At 47.5% G+C, this 12,705-nt stretch overlaps 1 protein-coding gene across 1 annotated transcript in view; it reads left to right on the top strand.

Annotated features, from left to right (window-relative positions):
* Positions 1–12,705, top strand: part of ttn.2 (titin, tandem duplicate 2) — a 174,511-nt gene that overhangs the window by 79,900 nt on the left and 81,906 nt on the right. The window contains exons 81-99 of the mRNA XM_062402154.1: positions 414–680; positions 765–1,031; positions 1,238–1,501; positions 2,438–2,577; positions 2,775–2,901; positions 3,076–3,342; positions 3,490–3,756; positions 3,959–4,225; positions 4,868–5,007; positions 5,120–5,246; positions 6,119–6,261; positions 9,713–9,836; positions 9,972–10,238; positions 10,415–10,512; positions 10,604–10,772; positions 11,026–11,295; positions 11,390–11,656; positions 11,862–12,140; positions 12,259–12,667. Of these exons, the coding sequence (XP_062258138.1) occupies positions 414–680; positions 765–1,031; positions 1,238–1,501; positions 2,438–2,577; positions 2,775–2,901; positions 3,076–3,342; positions 3,490–3,756; positions 3,959–4,225; positions 4,868–5,007; positions 5,120–5,246; positions 6,119–6,261; positions 9,713–9,836; positions 9,972–10,238; positions 10,415–10,512; positions 10,604–10,772; positions 11,026–11,295; positions 11,390–11,656; positions 11,862–12,140; positions 12,259–12,667 (4,159 nt within the window). The remainder of the gene's footprint in view (positions 1–413; positions 681–764; positions 1,032–1,237; positions 1,502–2,437; positions 2,578–2,774; positions 2,902–3,075; positions 3,343–3,489; positions 3,757–3,958; positions 4,226–4,867; positions 5,008–5,119; positions 5,247–6,118; positions 6,262–9,712; positions 9,837–9,971; positions 10,239–10,414; positions 10,513–10,603; positions 10,773–11,025; positions 11,296–11,389; positions 11,657–11,861; positions 12,141–12,258; positions 12,668–12,705) is intronic.

Genomic DNA, 12,705 nt, shown 5'->3' on the forward strand with positions numbered 1-12,705 from the left:
TGTGTGTGTGTGTCTGTGTGTAGTGTGTGAACATGTGTGTAGTGACGTCAACGTGCACAACATGTGTACCGTCTTTGTTTAAATGTTTCATGTTCAATCTCAGCACAGTGACCAGTTTATTTGTTATTCCAGCACCATGTTCCTGCAGGGGGCGCTATCAGATTGTTACTGAAATAAAACAAGTTCAGCTTCTGTTTGAATTCATTTGAGAAAAGAAGAAAATGTAGATTTTTCTCAGTGCAACAAACTGAAGGTAAGTGTTGAAGAAGAATCGTTCCGATTGGACGCGACGGTGGAATCGTCCTTCTGTGATCGAAACTGTGTTAAACTGGTCACAGGCTGTAGACTGTTGTGTTGTTGTTGTTGTTGTTGTTGTTGTTGACGTCTTGTACCCGTGTCGCTCTTTGACACAGAGATTGAAATGGACTTTGTGGTCCCGCTGAAGGACGTTTCAGTGCCTGAAAAGAAACAGGCCAAGTTCGAATGCAACATCACGAAGGATGTTTCTAAGGTCATGTGGTACAGAGGGGGTGACATCATCACCCCTGACCAAAAGTATGACATCATCGATGATGGGAAGAAGCACATGTTGATCATTAACTGCTGCGAGTTTGACGACGAGGACGAGTACTCGATCGAGGTTCTGAGTAAAAGGTCCACAGCCCGACTCGCGGTGGAGGGTAAGTCCTGCTCCACACGATCCGCTGAGTTGCTTCCTGCTGCAAACTGACTCCGATGAATGTTCTTTATCAACACGACTGTAGGTATCAGGCTGAAATTCATCTCGCCGATAAAAGACCAAACTGTAAAGGAAGGAAAAACAGCTCGATTTGAGCTGGAACTCTCTCACGAGAACATTCCCGTCACCTGGTTCAAGAACGACGTGAAGATTCACCCGAGCAGGACAGTGGTCGCCCACGTGGACGGAAAGAAACACGTGTTAGAAATAAGAGATGTGACTCTGGACGACACGTGTCAGATCAAAGCTGAGGCGAAGGGAGTTCCCTCCATGGCCAACCTGACGGTCATAGGTAAAGCTGGAGAAGCTCCTCTCCCTCCACACATCTGTGTCCCTCCTTCATGTTCTTGTCTGCGCAGGTTGTTTGAAACCTGTCTGTTCTGTGTTGTGATTCTGTGTCGTGCATTTGTGTTTTCTACTGTTATTCTTTTGTTTATCTCGTACCTGAAACGAGTCGAGATGTTCATATGCAATCACACACAAATGTCCCGTTTCCAGAGGGCGACGCCTACTTCACAGTCAAACTGCAGGACTACACTGCGATGGAGAAAGACGAGGTGGTTCTCGACTGTGAGCTCAGCAAAGACGTCAACGTGGTGTGGTACCATGACGAGGCCGAGGTCAAGGCCTCTAAGATGGTGGCTGTCAAGGCCGAAGACAAGCGTAGAACCCTTGTGATTAAGAGAGTTGGGGACAAAGACAAAGGACAGTATTTATGTGACTGTGGGACAGACAAGACAACGGCAACACTGCACATCGAAGGTAAAGACTGAGCAGCTTTAGATGGTTTAGATTCTGTCTTCCATCGTGATGCTCCTCCTCATCCCTCCATCCTCCATCCTCCGCCTCATGTCAACACTTCATCCCTCCCTGTTTCCACATCACCTTTATGTCCTCATGACTGTCTTCATGACTGTCTTACCTGTCTCCACCTGTCTGTACCTGTCTGTCTTCATGACTGTCTTCACCTGTCTGTACCTGTCTGTACCTGTCTGTCTTCATGACTGTCTTCACCTGTCTGTACCTGTCTGTCCTCATCCCTCCACCTCTGTTAATGGTAGAAACTCACCACAAGAATCTTGCAGTGTTTTTTCCAGCTTGTTTCTCGTTTTTTTTTTCACGAAAGAATTCGAACATTAGAGAGCGACACAGTCCTGCTCTTCTTCAGTAGCTCTTGAGAAGCAGTGACACCATTTGATCAGTGGGGGGGGGGGTTGCATCTGTTAACCTGACTGACTTGAATCCTTTCAGCCTTTTGACCAGTGGAAACTTGTAATAGTCTAAATCAGATCTTATCACTGCTACTGACACTTTGATGTAAAATCACCTGTCATCTAAAATGTCTCTTTTTATTTGGAATGTCTTTCGTCATATTTTTCTTCACAAGCATCAAACGACGTCCAGGTCCAGAATCTGATCGAACGATCTTGAACCAAACGTTTCAGAAGTTTATTTTTGCAGATGAACAAACCTTTGACCTTCTGCACCAATAAAAACTAAACAGGAAGTTTCTCCCTCAAATCAGACCGGACACATTATATTTATATATATTTATAAAAACTGATTATATCTCAGCTTCCTGATGGCGTTTCTTTGTCTTTGTGTATACTTGTGTTCTTCATGTTTTGTGTGTGTGTGTGTGTCTTCATGTTAATTGTTGAATTGTTGTATCTGAATGTCCCCTCTCTTGAACATCAGCCCGCTCCATCAAAGTGGTTCGACCAATGTATGGAGTCGAAGTGTTTGACGGAGAAACGGCTCGATTTGAGGTGGAGCTGAGCGAGGACGACGTCCACGGCCAGTGGAAACTGAACGGAGACGTCCTCAGTCCTTCAGCCGTACGTCTCATTTCTCTGCGTCTCACACGTGGTTCCATTCACTTTCATTCTGATAGAGAGCCAGGTCCACGTGTCTCAGCTGTCGGGGCTGAGATGCTGATCTGTGGTCAGCTAACAGATGAAAGTGAATCAACCTGATCACTTCTCTATGACGCGTTGTTCTTGTTGAGATGTTGAAGTGTTTTGATCGTCTGCAGGACGTTGAGATTGTGGAGGACGGAGCCAAACACACTCTGGTGCTGTACAACTGCAAAGTGCCTCTGACGGGCGCGCTGTCGTTCACAGCCGCCAACGCCAAGTGCTCTGCCAACCTGAAAGTAAAGGGTGAGCGTTCACCTCCTTGAACCGAGAGTCCAGATTCCAAACAAAGCACCGAGCTCATTCTTCCTGCTTCATTTCTAAATATTCTTGATTTCTTATTCTGCGGATTCTACTCCTCAAATAAACGAGGTCATTGAGTCAGAAGTGGATTCTAACTGTGTGTGTCTGAACCCACAGAACCCCCCGTCTCGTTCCTTACGCCGCTCGCCGACCTGCATGTTTATGAAAAGGACGAGGCAAAGTTTGAACTGGAAATTTCCAGAGAATCTAAAAGCTTCCGTTGGCTGAAGGGAAGTCAGGAGTTGTCAAACGATGACAAGTTTGAGCTGGTGCTGGAGGGAAAGAGACACGCTCTTATTGTGAAATCTGCCAAGTACGAGGACGAAGGCAAATACATGTTTGAGGCCGAAGATAAGAGAACGTCTGGGAAGTTGTTTATTAAAGGTAAATCAATTAGTTTCACTGCAGCTCACCTTCCTCCAGCGCCACCCTCTGGACAAACTATGCACTGCTACACATGCTATGCTACATGTGCTTCATGTTGGGGCTGTGATGAATACATGTAAATATAAATGAATTTCTGTTTGTCAGGTATTCGCCTTGAATTTATCAAGCCAATAAAAGATGTGACTGTGAAGGAGCGAGAAACCGCTGAGTTCAGAGTCGAACTCTCTCATGAAAAAATCCCTGTAGTTTGGTACAAAAATGACGTCCGGCTGCACCCGAGCAAAGTGGTGCACATGTCCGAGGACGGGAAAGGTCACCGTCTGTCCTTCAAGGAGGTCACGGTGGACGACACGTCCATGGTCAAAGTGGAGGCCATGGGCAAGACGTCGGAGGCCATGCTCACCGTGCTCGGTTAGTATGGTTGTTTCCTGCAGGATGAAGAGTCAGAGTCACGACTTCAGTCGACATCAGAGAAACGTCCAAACTGCCTTTAAAGGAGAAGTCTGCCCCCTGCTGGACAAAAGCTTTGTTTGCATTTTGTTATTGCTCCACAGCTTGTTTGTCTGCTTGTTTTAATGCTGCTTGTCTGCTTGTTACGTGTGTTGTCCTGCAGAGGGCGACTTGTACTTCACAGCCAAGCTGCAGAACTACACCGCCGTCGAGAAGGACGAGGTGGTTCTGTCCTGCGAGCTGAGCAAAGCCGGCGGCGAGGTCAGGTGGTTCAAAGACGGAACCGAAATCTGTCCGTCAAAGAACATTCTCCTCCAATCAGATGGCAAGAGGTGCATAATGGTCCTCAAGAGGGCGCTAAAGAGCAACATGGGAACGTACACCTGTGACTGTGGCACGGACAAAACCACGGCTGACCTGAACATCGAAGGTAATACCTGCGGTCGCCTGGCCCCTCCCCCATTAACCGGTCAGGAGAACAGAATCAGGTCCCACCCCCGTCATTGACCCATGCCCCGCCCCTTCACTTGTGTGTCGTGTCTCTGTGAACGTTGAGCCCGACGAGAATCCAACTCACCTGTGTTCGACTTCCTGTCTCCATGTGTAACATCCACACACCTTTCATTTGATTTGTAATCTTATTTTAACATTGGAATTTTCAACAAATACATTTTTCCAAATCATACAAATGTCGTTTCAAGGGTCCACCCGGAACCCCCTGTTGAAATGTTTTTATTGGAACTTTAAGTTGATTATGAAACATAAAACTTTGAAACTGTTGGACACAAAGTAGTTTCTTTACTTTCTTCTTATAATGAGAATACAAATCACACTGATGATAAAGTTTCAGATGAAATAGTTTTTATGTTAAAAGAAGTGCTGTTGTCATGGAGACAGATGCACGGGTTGGATTATGGTCTGGATTCACTCGACCTGTTTTTCTTTTGCTCAAACTGTGAGTCGCTCTGACTGTGAGCGTCAGCTGCTCAATCCACCTGTCAATCACCGTGTCCACCTGGCGTCCCTGGCCTTCTGACCTGTTCTCTAACGCTGCTCACGCCTCTGCCTGCAGAGCGCGACATCAAGGTGGTCCGCCCGCTGTACAGTGTCGAGGTTACAGAGACGGAGACAGCCAAGTTTGAGACAGAGATTTCTGAGGAGGACCTTCACGCCACCTGGAAACTCAAGGAGGAGACACTCCACCCGTCGGCTGTAAGATCGCACTCTGACCACACCGCAGAGAAATAACCCCCCCGTTCAGTTCAATTCAGGATGTTCCGATGTGTGGACTCGTCTCCTGGTCTTTAACCATGTTTGTATTCAGGACGTGGAAATCAAAGAGGAGGGAACTCGACACATCTTGATCCTCTTCAACTGCAGGAAGGATATGGCGGGAAGCCTTGACTTCTCTGCAGCAAACGCCAAATCCTCAGCTCACCTCAGGGTCAAAGGTGAGAGAAGAGTCACAGAGGTATGATGGAGGTCGGCTCCTCGGTTCAGTTTGGATCCTAAAGATCAGTAGAACGCTGGCGTCTAATGAACCAGACGTGTTGATGGAAACCTGATGTTTCAGGATTTATTTACATCCACAGAAGAGAATCTGTGGAGACGACACATCAAAGCTTAGAAAACAGGAAATTCATAGATTCTACACTGCAACACATCTTGATCTGAAGTCATTCACCTGAAAGAGGAAAGGTCTCTGACTGCAGATCTACAACACTCATATCTAAATTAAAACGTTTAATCAGTTTCAGCTGGATTTTAAAATGAAGTTTAGGGTTAGGGTTAGAAGAAGCCTTCTAACCTGTGAAGAAGCCTGTTGTGAAGAGTGGGTGCAGGTTGTTGATCCAGACTCACTTCCTGTTACCGAACGCCCTCGTGGCGTTGGGTAACTCCTGACTCCTGACCTCCACATTCTCCTTTTCCAGGAGAATTGCAGGCTGATGATTGACAGGAGCAGATTGACTCCGGCTGATGGGTTTGGCTGAGATGGGCTCTCAGCCAATCAGGCCCCTCGGTTATTTTAGAAGCCACATGCCTTATGTAGAGCAGGTTCGCAGTGATTGGCAGAGGCCGGGACGCAACCCTGTCTCTGAATGGTCTCGGCCCGCCGTGTCCATCTGACAGCAGGTCGTATGCTAATGAGCCGGCCCCCCCAGTGCCAAGTCGCAGGGCGCTGTGATCAGTTGTCCAGAGCAGGTCCAGTGGCCGGCCTGCAGCTCGCTCACCATGAGGATTAATCACTGAGGATTAACCCTTTCAGGAGTTTTTGGATTATTGTTAAGGGGGGGGCTAACCATGTCTTCTCCCCAATCCAAAGCCCGAGTGATCGTCCTGGCGAAGCCGCTGAATGACGTGTCCGTGACCGCAGGAGAGACCGCCACCTTCGAGTGCGAGCTGTCCTACGAGGACATCGCTGTGGAGTGGCTGCTGGGAGGAACCAAGCTGGAGCCAAGTGACAGGGTAAGTCCCAACTCACCTGAGAGCCTCACCACCTGCACTTCCTGAAGCTCCAGACCTGTTCACCTTCTGTCAGAGTCAGGATGCGTCTGAGTTCGAGTCCTGGTGCTTTAGATCCAGATCCTGGTCCTTTAGATCCAGATCCTTTAGATCCTGATGCATCTGAATTCTCCAGTGAAACACGATGTTCAGTTTTCAGTCTTCATATAAGGGCCTGCTGGCTGCTGGAGGCTCAGGGTTACAGCTGAGCACTCGATCCTGGTTTTGAGAGAACACAGTAGGAGACTTTTCTGCCCTGCCAGCATTTCTGGGGGGGGGGGGGGTATTTTTAACAGCTGCATGAGGCTGAAACGCTGGGCAGGTGGCAACAGGAGCAGTTTGACAGCTTCACTTTAAAATCACACCATGTGATCGCAGGGTTTTCCTGATGCAGTCGAGACGTTTGCAGGTTTAGGTCTAAATCAGAGTCGGACGCTGCTGTGAAACCACATCGGTGTTTACAGTGGATTAGTTTGATTATCAGGTGAAACCCGAGACCTGAGGTTTCCACCGACACTCGATCCCTCAGCGGTTGTGCAACTGTGATTTACTGACATCACAGATTCACACACTTCAGCTGCTCCATCAGAATCACTGGTCCTTACATTTAAAATAATGTGTCATATTCACATATTTAATAGTGTTGTAAAATCTTTATTGTGAACTGTTTCCTGTTTTATCGTCTGAACTGAGGTTATTGATCAGGATCAGTTAAAATCATGAATAAAATAAGAGATTTGGAGTAATTCAACTTTTACTTTTTAAATCCTGGTTCATGAAGAAATTCTGAGAAACAGATTCTTTAGTTTCGGATGTTGGACCAACTTCAAAAGTTTATTCATTCAGTAACAAATACAAATTAATTCACTGGAACTTATGTCAACAACAATATTAACTTTAGTTTGTGTGTTTAAGTTAGTTGGTTAGTTGTTCTTCTCCAGCGCCGTGACGATGTGAGACTAGCTCCCCCCCCCCCTGTATTATATACTCAAGGTTTGTTCTCTGTCATAGAAGATCATAGATACACAGTCACCATCCGAGATGATAGAATGAATAAGGACATCTAATGTTGAAAGTGTGGATTAAATGAAAGAAAACAGAGAATCAGAAACAGCTTGTTTTGATCATCATTGCAGTAGAAGCAGGAATGTTGGACACGAGGTTTGAACTTCAGTTAAAGGTTTGACTTCTGCGTTCTCAGGCTCAAAGTGGTTGACTGTTGTGGTCGTGTGGTAAAATCAGCCCTCAGGGGTCAGAGGTCGAATAGTTTGAATGGGGGGAAAGAAAGCAGCTGTCTGAGCTCGTTTTAGCCGTCAGGTCTCCGCTGGTGACCAGCAGGTGGTGCTAACCTCTAGTTGTGTACCTGACAGGTGGTGCTAACCTCTAGTTGTGTACCTGACAGGTGGTACTAACCTCTAGTTGTGGACCTGACAGGTGGTGCTAACCTCTAGTTGTGTACCTGACAGGTGGTACTAACCTCTAGTTGTGGACCTGACAGGTGGTGCTAACCTCTAGTTGTGTACCTGACAGGTGGTACTAACCTCTAGTTGTGTACCTGACAGGTGGTACTAACCTCTAGTTTTGTACCTGACAGGTGGGCGTACCTCTAGTTTTGTACCTGACAGGTGGGCGTACCTCTAGTTGTGTACCTGACAGGTGGTACTAACCTCTAGTTGTGTACCTGACAGGTACTAACCTCTAGTTGTGTACCTGACAGGTGGTGCTAACCTCTAGTTGTGTACCTGACAGGTGGTACTAACCTCTAGTTGTGTACCTGATAGGTGGTGCTAACCTCTGGTTGTGTACCTGACAGGTACTTACCTCTAGTTGTGGACCTGATAGGTGGTGCTAAGCTCTAGTTGTGTACCTGACAGGTGGTACTAACCTCTAGTTGTGTACCTGACAGGTACTAACCTCTGGTTGTGGACCTGACAGATGGTACTAACCTCTGGTTGTGGACCTGATAGGTGGTGCTAACCTCTAGTTGTGTACCTGACAGGTACTAACCTCTAGTTGTGTACCTGACAGGTGGTACTAACCTCTAGTTGTGTACCTGACAGGTGGTACTAACCTCTAGTTGTGTACCTGACAGGTGGTACTAACCTCTAGTTGTGTACCTGACAGGTGGTGCTAACCTCTAGTTTTGTACCTGACAGATGGTGCTAACCTCTAGTTGTGTACCTCACAGGTGGTACTAACCTCTAGTTGTGTACCTGACAGGTACTAACCTCTAATTGTGTACCTGACAGGTGGTGCTAACCTCTAGTTGTGTACCTGACAGGTGGTACTAACCTCTAGTTGTGTACCTGACAGGTGGTGCTAACCTCTAGTTGTGTACCTGACAGGTGGTACTAACCTCTAGTTGTGTACCTGACAGGTGGTGCTAACCTCTAGTTGTGTACCTGACAGGTGGTACTAACCTCTAGTTGTGGACCTGATAGGTGGTGCTAACCTCTGGTTGTGTACCTGACAGGTGGTGCTAACCTCTAGTTGTGTACCTGACAGGTGGTACTAACCTCTAGTTGTGTACCTGACAGGTACTAACCTCTAGTTGTGGACCTGATAGGTGTTGCTAACCTCTGGTTGTGTACCTGACAGGTACTAACTTCTAGTTGTGGACCTGATAGGTGGTGCTAACCTCTAGTTGTGTACCTGACAGGTGGTACTAACCTCTAGTTGTGTACCTGACAGGTACTAACCTCTGGTTGTGGACCTGACAGATGGTACTAACCTCTGGTTGTGGACCTGATAGGTGGTGCTAACCTCTAGTTGTGTACCTGACAGGTGGTACTAACCTCTAGTTGTGTACCTGACAGGTACTAACCTCTAGTTGTGTACCTGACAGGTGGTGCTAACCTCTAGTTGTGTACCTGACAGGTGGTACTAACCTCTAGTTGTGTACCTGACAGGTGGTGCTAACCTCTAGTTGTGTACCTGACAGGTGGTGCTAACCTCTAGTTGTGTACCTGACAGGTGGTGCTAACCTCTAGTTGTGTACCTGACAGGTACTAACCTCTAGTTGTGTACCTGACAGGTGGTGCTAACCTCTAGTTGTGTACCTGACAGGTGGTACTAACCTCTAGTTGTGTACCTGACAGGTGGTGCTAACCTCTAGTTGTGTACCTGACAGGTGGTACTAACCTCTAGTTGTGTACCTGACAGGTACTAACCTCTAGTTGTGGACCTGATAGGTGGTGCTAACCTCTGGTTGTGTACCTGACAGGTGGTACTAACCTCTAGTTGTGTACCTGACAGGTGGTACTAACCTCTAGTTGTGTACCTGACAGGTGGTGCTAACCTCTAGTTGTGTACCTGACAGGTGGTGCTAACCTCTAGTTGTGTACCTGACAGGTGGTGCTAACCTCTAGTGTTGTACCTGACAGGTGGTGCTAACCTCTGGTTGTGTCCCTCACAGGTGGTGCTGAAGGCGGAGGGTAAAGTCCACAGTCTGACTCTGCGAGACGTTCAGCTGAATGAAGCAGGACAAATCAAACTCACTGCCAAAGACTTCCAGACGGAGGCGTCACTCGCTGTCAAAGGTAAGAAGTGATTCTACTGGACGTTACATTAAAGAGTTGTGATGTTGATGTCTACGTGTCCATACATGGTGACATCATCAGAGAGCGACCCAGTATTAACATTAAATAACCTTAAAACAACGTGTGTGCGCTCAGAGCCGGCAGTGGAGTTCACGAAGCCTCTGGAGGACCAGACCGTGGAGGAGGAAGCCACCGCGACACTAGAGTGTGAAGTTTCCAGAGAGCAGGCAGAGGTTCGATGGTTCCGAGATGGACAAGACATCAGGAAAACCAAGAAGTATGAGATGATCGTCGATGGCCACAAGAGGGCGCTGCTCATCCACGACTGCACTCTGGACGACTCCAGGACGTACACCTGCGACGCCAAAGAATTCAAAACCTCCTGTTTCCTCAACGTTGAACGTGAGTCAACTCAGACTTTTGTGTAACTACGTAAAAACTCTCAAAAACTGTTTAGGGAGGAAGAACCCAGTTGAGGATTTAAAGATCTACCTCATGTTGCAGCTCGTTATGAAGTCATCCTTCTTCATACGTGCTGTGAAAAACATGTTGTTGACTCTTTGTGTTTGTGTGGTCAGCTCCTCATGTGGAGTTCACGAAGCCGCTCCATGACGTCGAGGTCAAAGAGAAGGAATCTGCCAGGTTCGAGTGTGAAGTGTCCAGAGAGGACCTCAAAGTGAGAAGCTCCGTCTGTTTGTCTGTCTCCACACAACACTGCCAATAAAGGTTTCTGTCTCTGAGGTGTCCTCTTCCTGTCTGGCCTGCAGATCCGCTGGTTAAAGGATGGAATTGAAATCAGGAAGGGGAAGAAGTATGAAATCATCGCTCAAGGTCGCCAACACATCCTCATCGTCCACAAGTCTGCGTTCGATGATGAAGCTGAATATGAATGTGACGCCAAGACGGCCAAGTCCTCTGGCATGCTCACTGTCGTCGGTAAGAATCAAACTAACTTCTCTGTGAATTTGAAAACGACTCTTTTAACCTAAATCCAATTTAAACCAGAACTTCAGGTTATTTTTTCTGAGCTTTTTGTCGTCATGTTAATTTTAATCTGAAGAAAAACTGATGACACATAAAGCTGAAGACGTTTTTCTTCCTCATGTTTATTACGTTAAATCACTGACGTGTTTGTGCGGCTGTGGATTCACAATGTTTATATCACGTGACTTGGTTTCCCTCGCTGCAGAGGAGGAGACAAGATTCACCAAGAATCTGTCCAACGTTGAGGGGACGGAGACGGACAGCGTGAAGCTGATCTGCGAGGTCTCCAAACCCAGCGCCGATGTCACCTGGTACAAAGGAGACGAGGAGCTGCCGGAGGGCGGCCGCCACGAGAACATCGTGGACGGTAAGAGGAGGATCCTCCTCATCCAGGACCTGAAGATGGCCGACAGCGGCGAGTACAACTGTCGACTGAGTCCCAGCGTCAAGACCTCCGGAAACCTCAAGATTAATGGTGTGAAAAAAGAAAATCATCTAAAATAATCAAACCATCGATTATTTGATCAGGTCACAAACTCTAACCTCTGACCTCTCGTTGTTTGTGGCAGAACTGGCAGCCGAGTTCATCTCCAGGCCTCAAGGCCAGGAGGTGGTGGAGGGCGAGAAGGCGGAGTTCACCTGCTCCGTCTCCAAAGAAACCTACGAGGTCAAATGGCTGAAAGACGACAAGGAGCTGGAGGCAGGAGACAAATACCAGATGGTGAGCGACGGCAAGCGGCGGACGCTGGTCATCAAGAGCAGCGAGCTGAAAGACGAGGGGGGGTACGTGGTGATGATCGGAGCCACCAGGGCCGGGGCAGACCTTGCGGTTCTCGGTAAGAAAATGATTTATGGAATCACACTGAGGTTTTCTTTCATTTCCTCTTTTACTGTTTTCAACAGAAACGTTAAACAGCAGCTCCGTCTTGAGAAAATAAAACCTTTTATCTGAAGTTTAGGTTTTATTAATCATTTGAATCATTAACAACATTCATGACGTCGGTCTGTAGAGTCAGCTTCTGATCTTTTCTTTTCCTGCAGAGAAACTGAAGATCATCACGCCGCTGAAGGACACGGAGGCTAAAGAAGGTCAGGAGGTCGTCCTGAACTGCGAAGTGAACATTGACGGAGCAAAGGCTAAGTGGCTGAAGAACGAGGAGACATTGTTTGAGAGCAGCAAGTACGTGATGGTCCAGAGAGACAACGTCTTCTCTCTGAGGATCAGAGAGTCTCAGAAGGGAGATGAAGCCAACTACAGCATCAACCTGACCAATCAGAGAGGAGAACAGGCCAAGAGCTCAGGCAACCTCACCGTCACAGGTCAGAGCTTCACCGCCTCTTTGAACAAGCTTTGAAATCGTGATCTCAGGGGAAAGTTTGTGTGATGATAGAGTTTTTGTCTGAGATTGTTTTTGACGTGAATTTGTTTGTCCTCCAGAGGAGAGTCTGAGGATCATGGTTCCTCTGGAGGACATCGACACTCAGGAGAAGAAGACCGTTAGCTTCTCCTGTAAGGTCAACAGGCCCAACGCCACGCTGAAGTGGATGAAGGCCGGGGAGGAGATCACCTTCAACAAACGAGTCGTTTACAGAGTCGACCAAGACAAGCACACGCTCACCATCAAGGACTGCACGCTGGCTGACGAGGGCGAGTACACCGCCGTGGCCGGAGACAGCAAGTCCACAGCGGAGCTGATCATCAGCGAGGCACCCACAGACTTCAGCTCTCAGCTGAAGGACCAGACCATCACCGAGTTCGAGGACGCAGAGTTCTCATGTAAACTGACCAAAGAGAAAGCAGAAGTCAAGTGGTACAGGAATGGACGAGAGATCAGAGAAGGACCCAGGTGCGTCAGCTGATCACATTCTCAACTCTAAACTCTGC

Source organism: Platichthys flesus, chromosome 13 (assembly GCF_949316205.1).
Source record: "Platichthys flesus chromosome 13, fPlaFle2.1, whole genome shotgun sequence".
NCBI classification, from domain to species: domain Eukaryota; kingdom Metazoa; phylum Chordata; class Actinopteri; order Pleuronectiformes; family Pleuronectidae; genus Platichthys; species Platichthys flesus.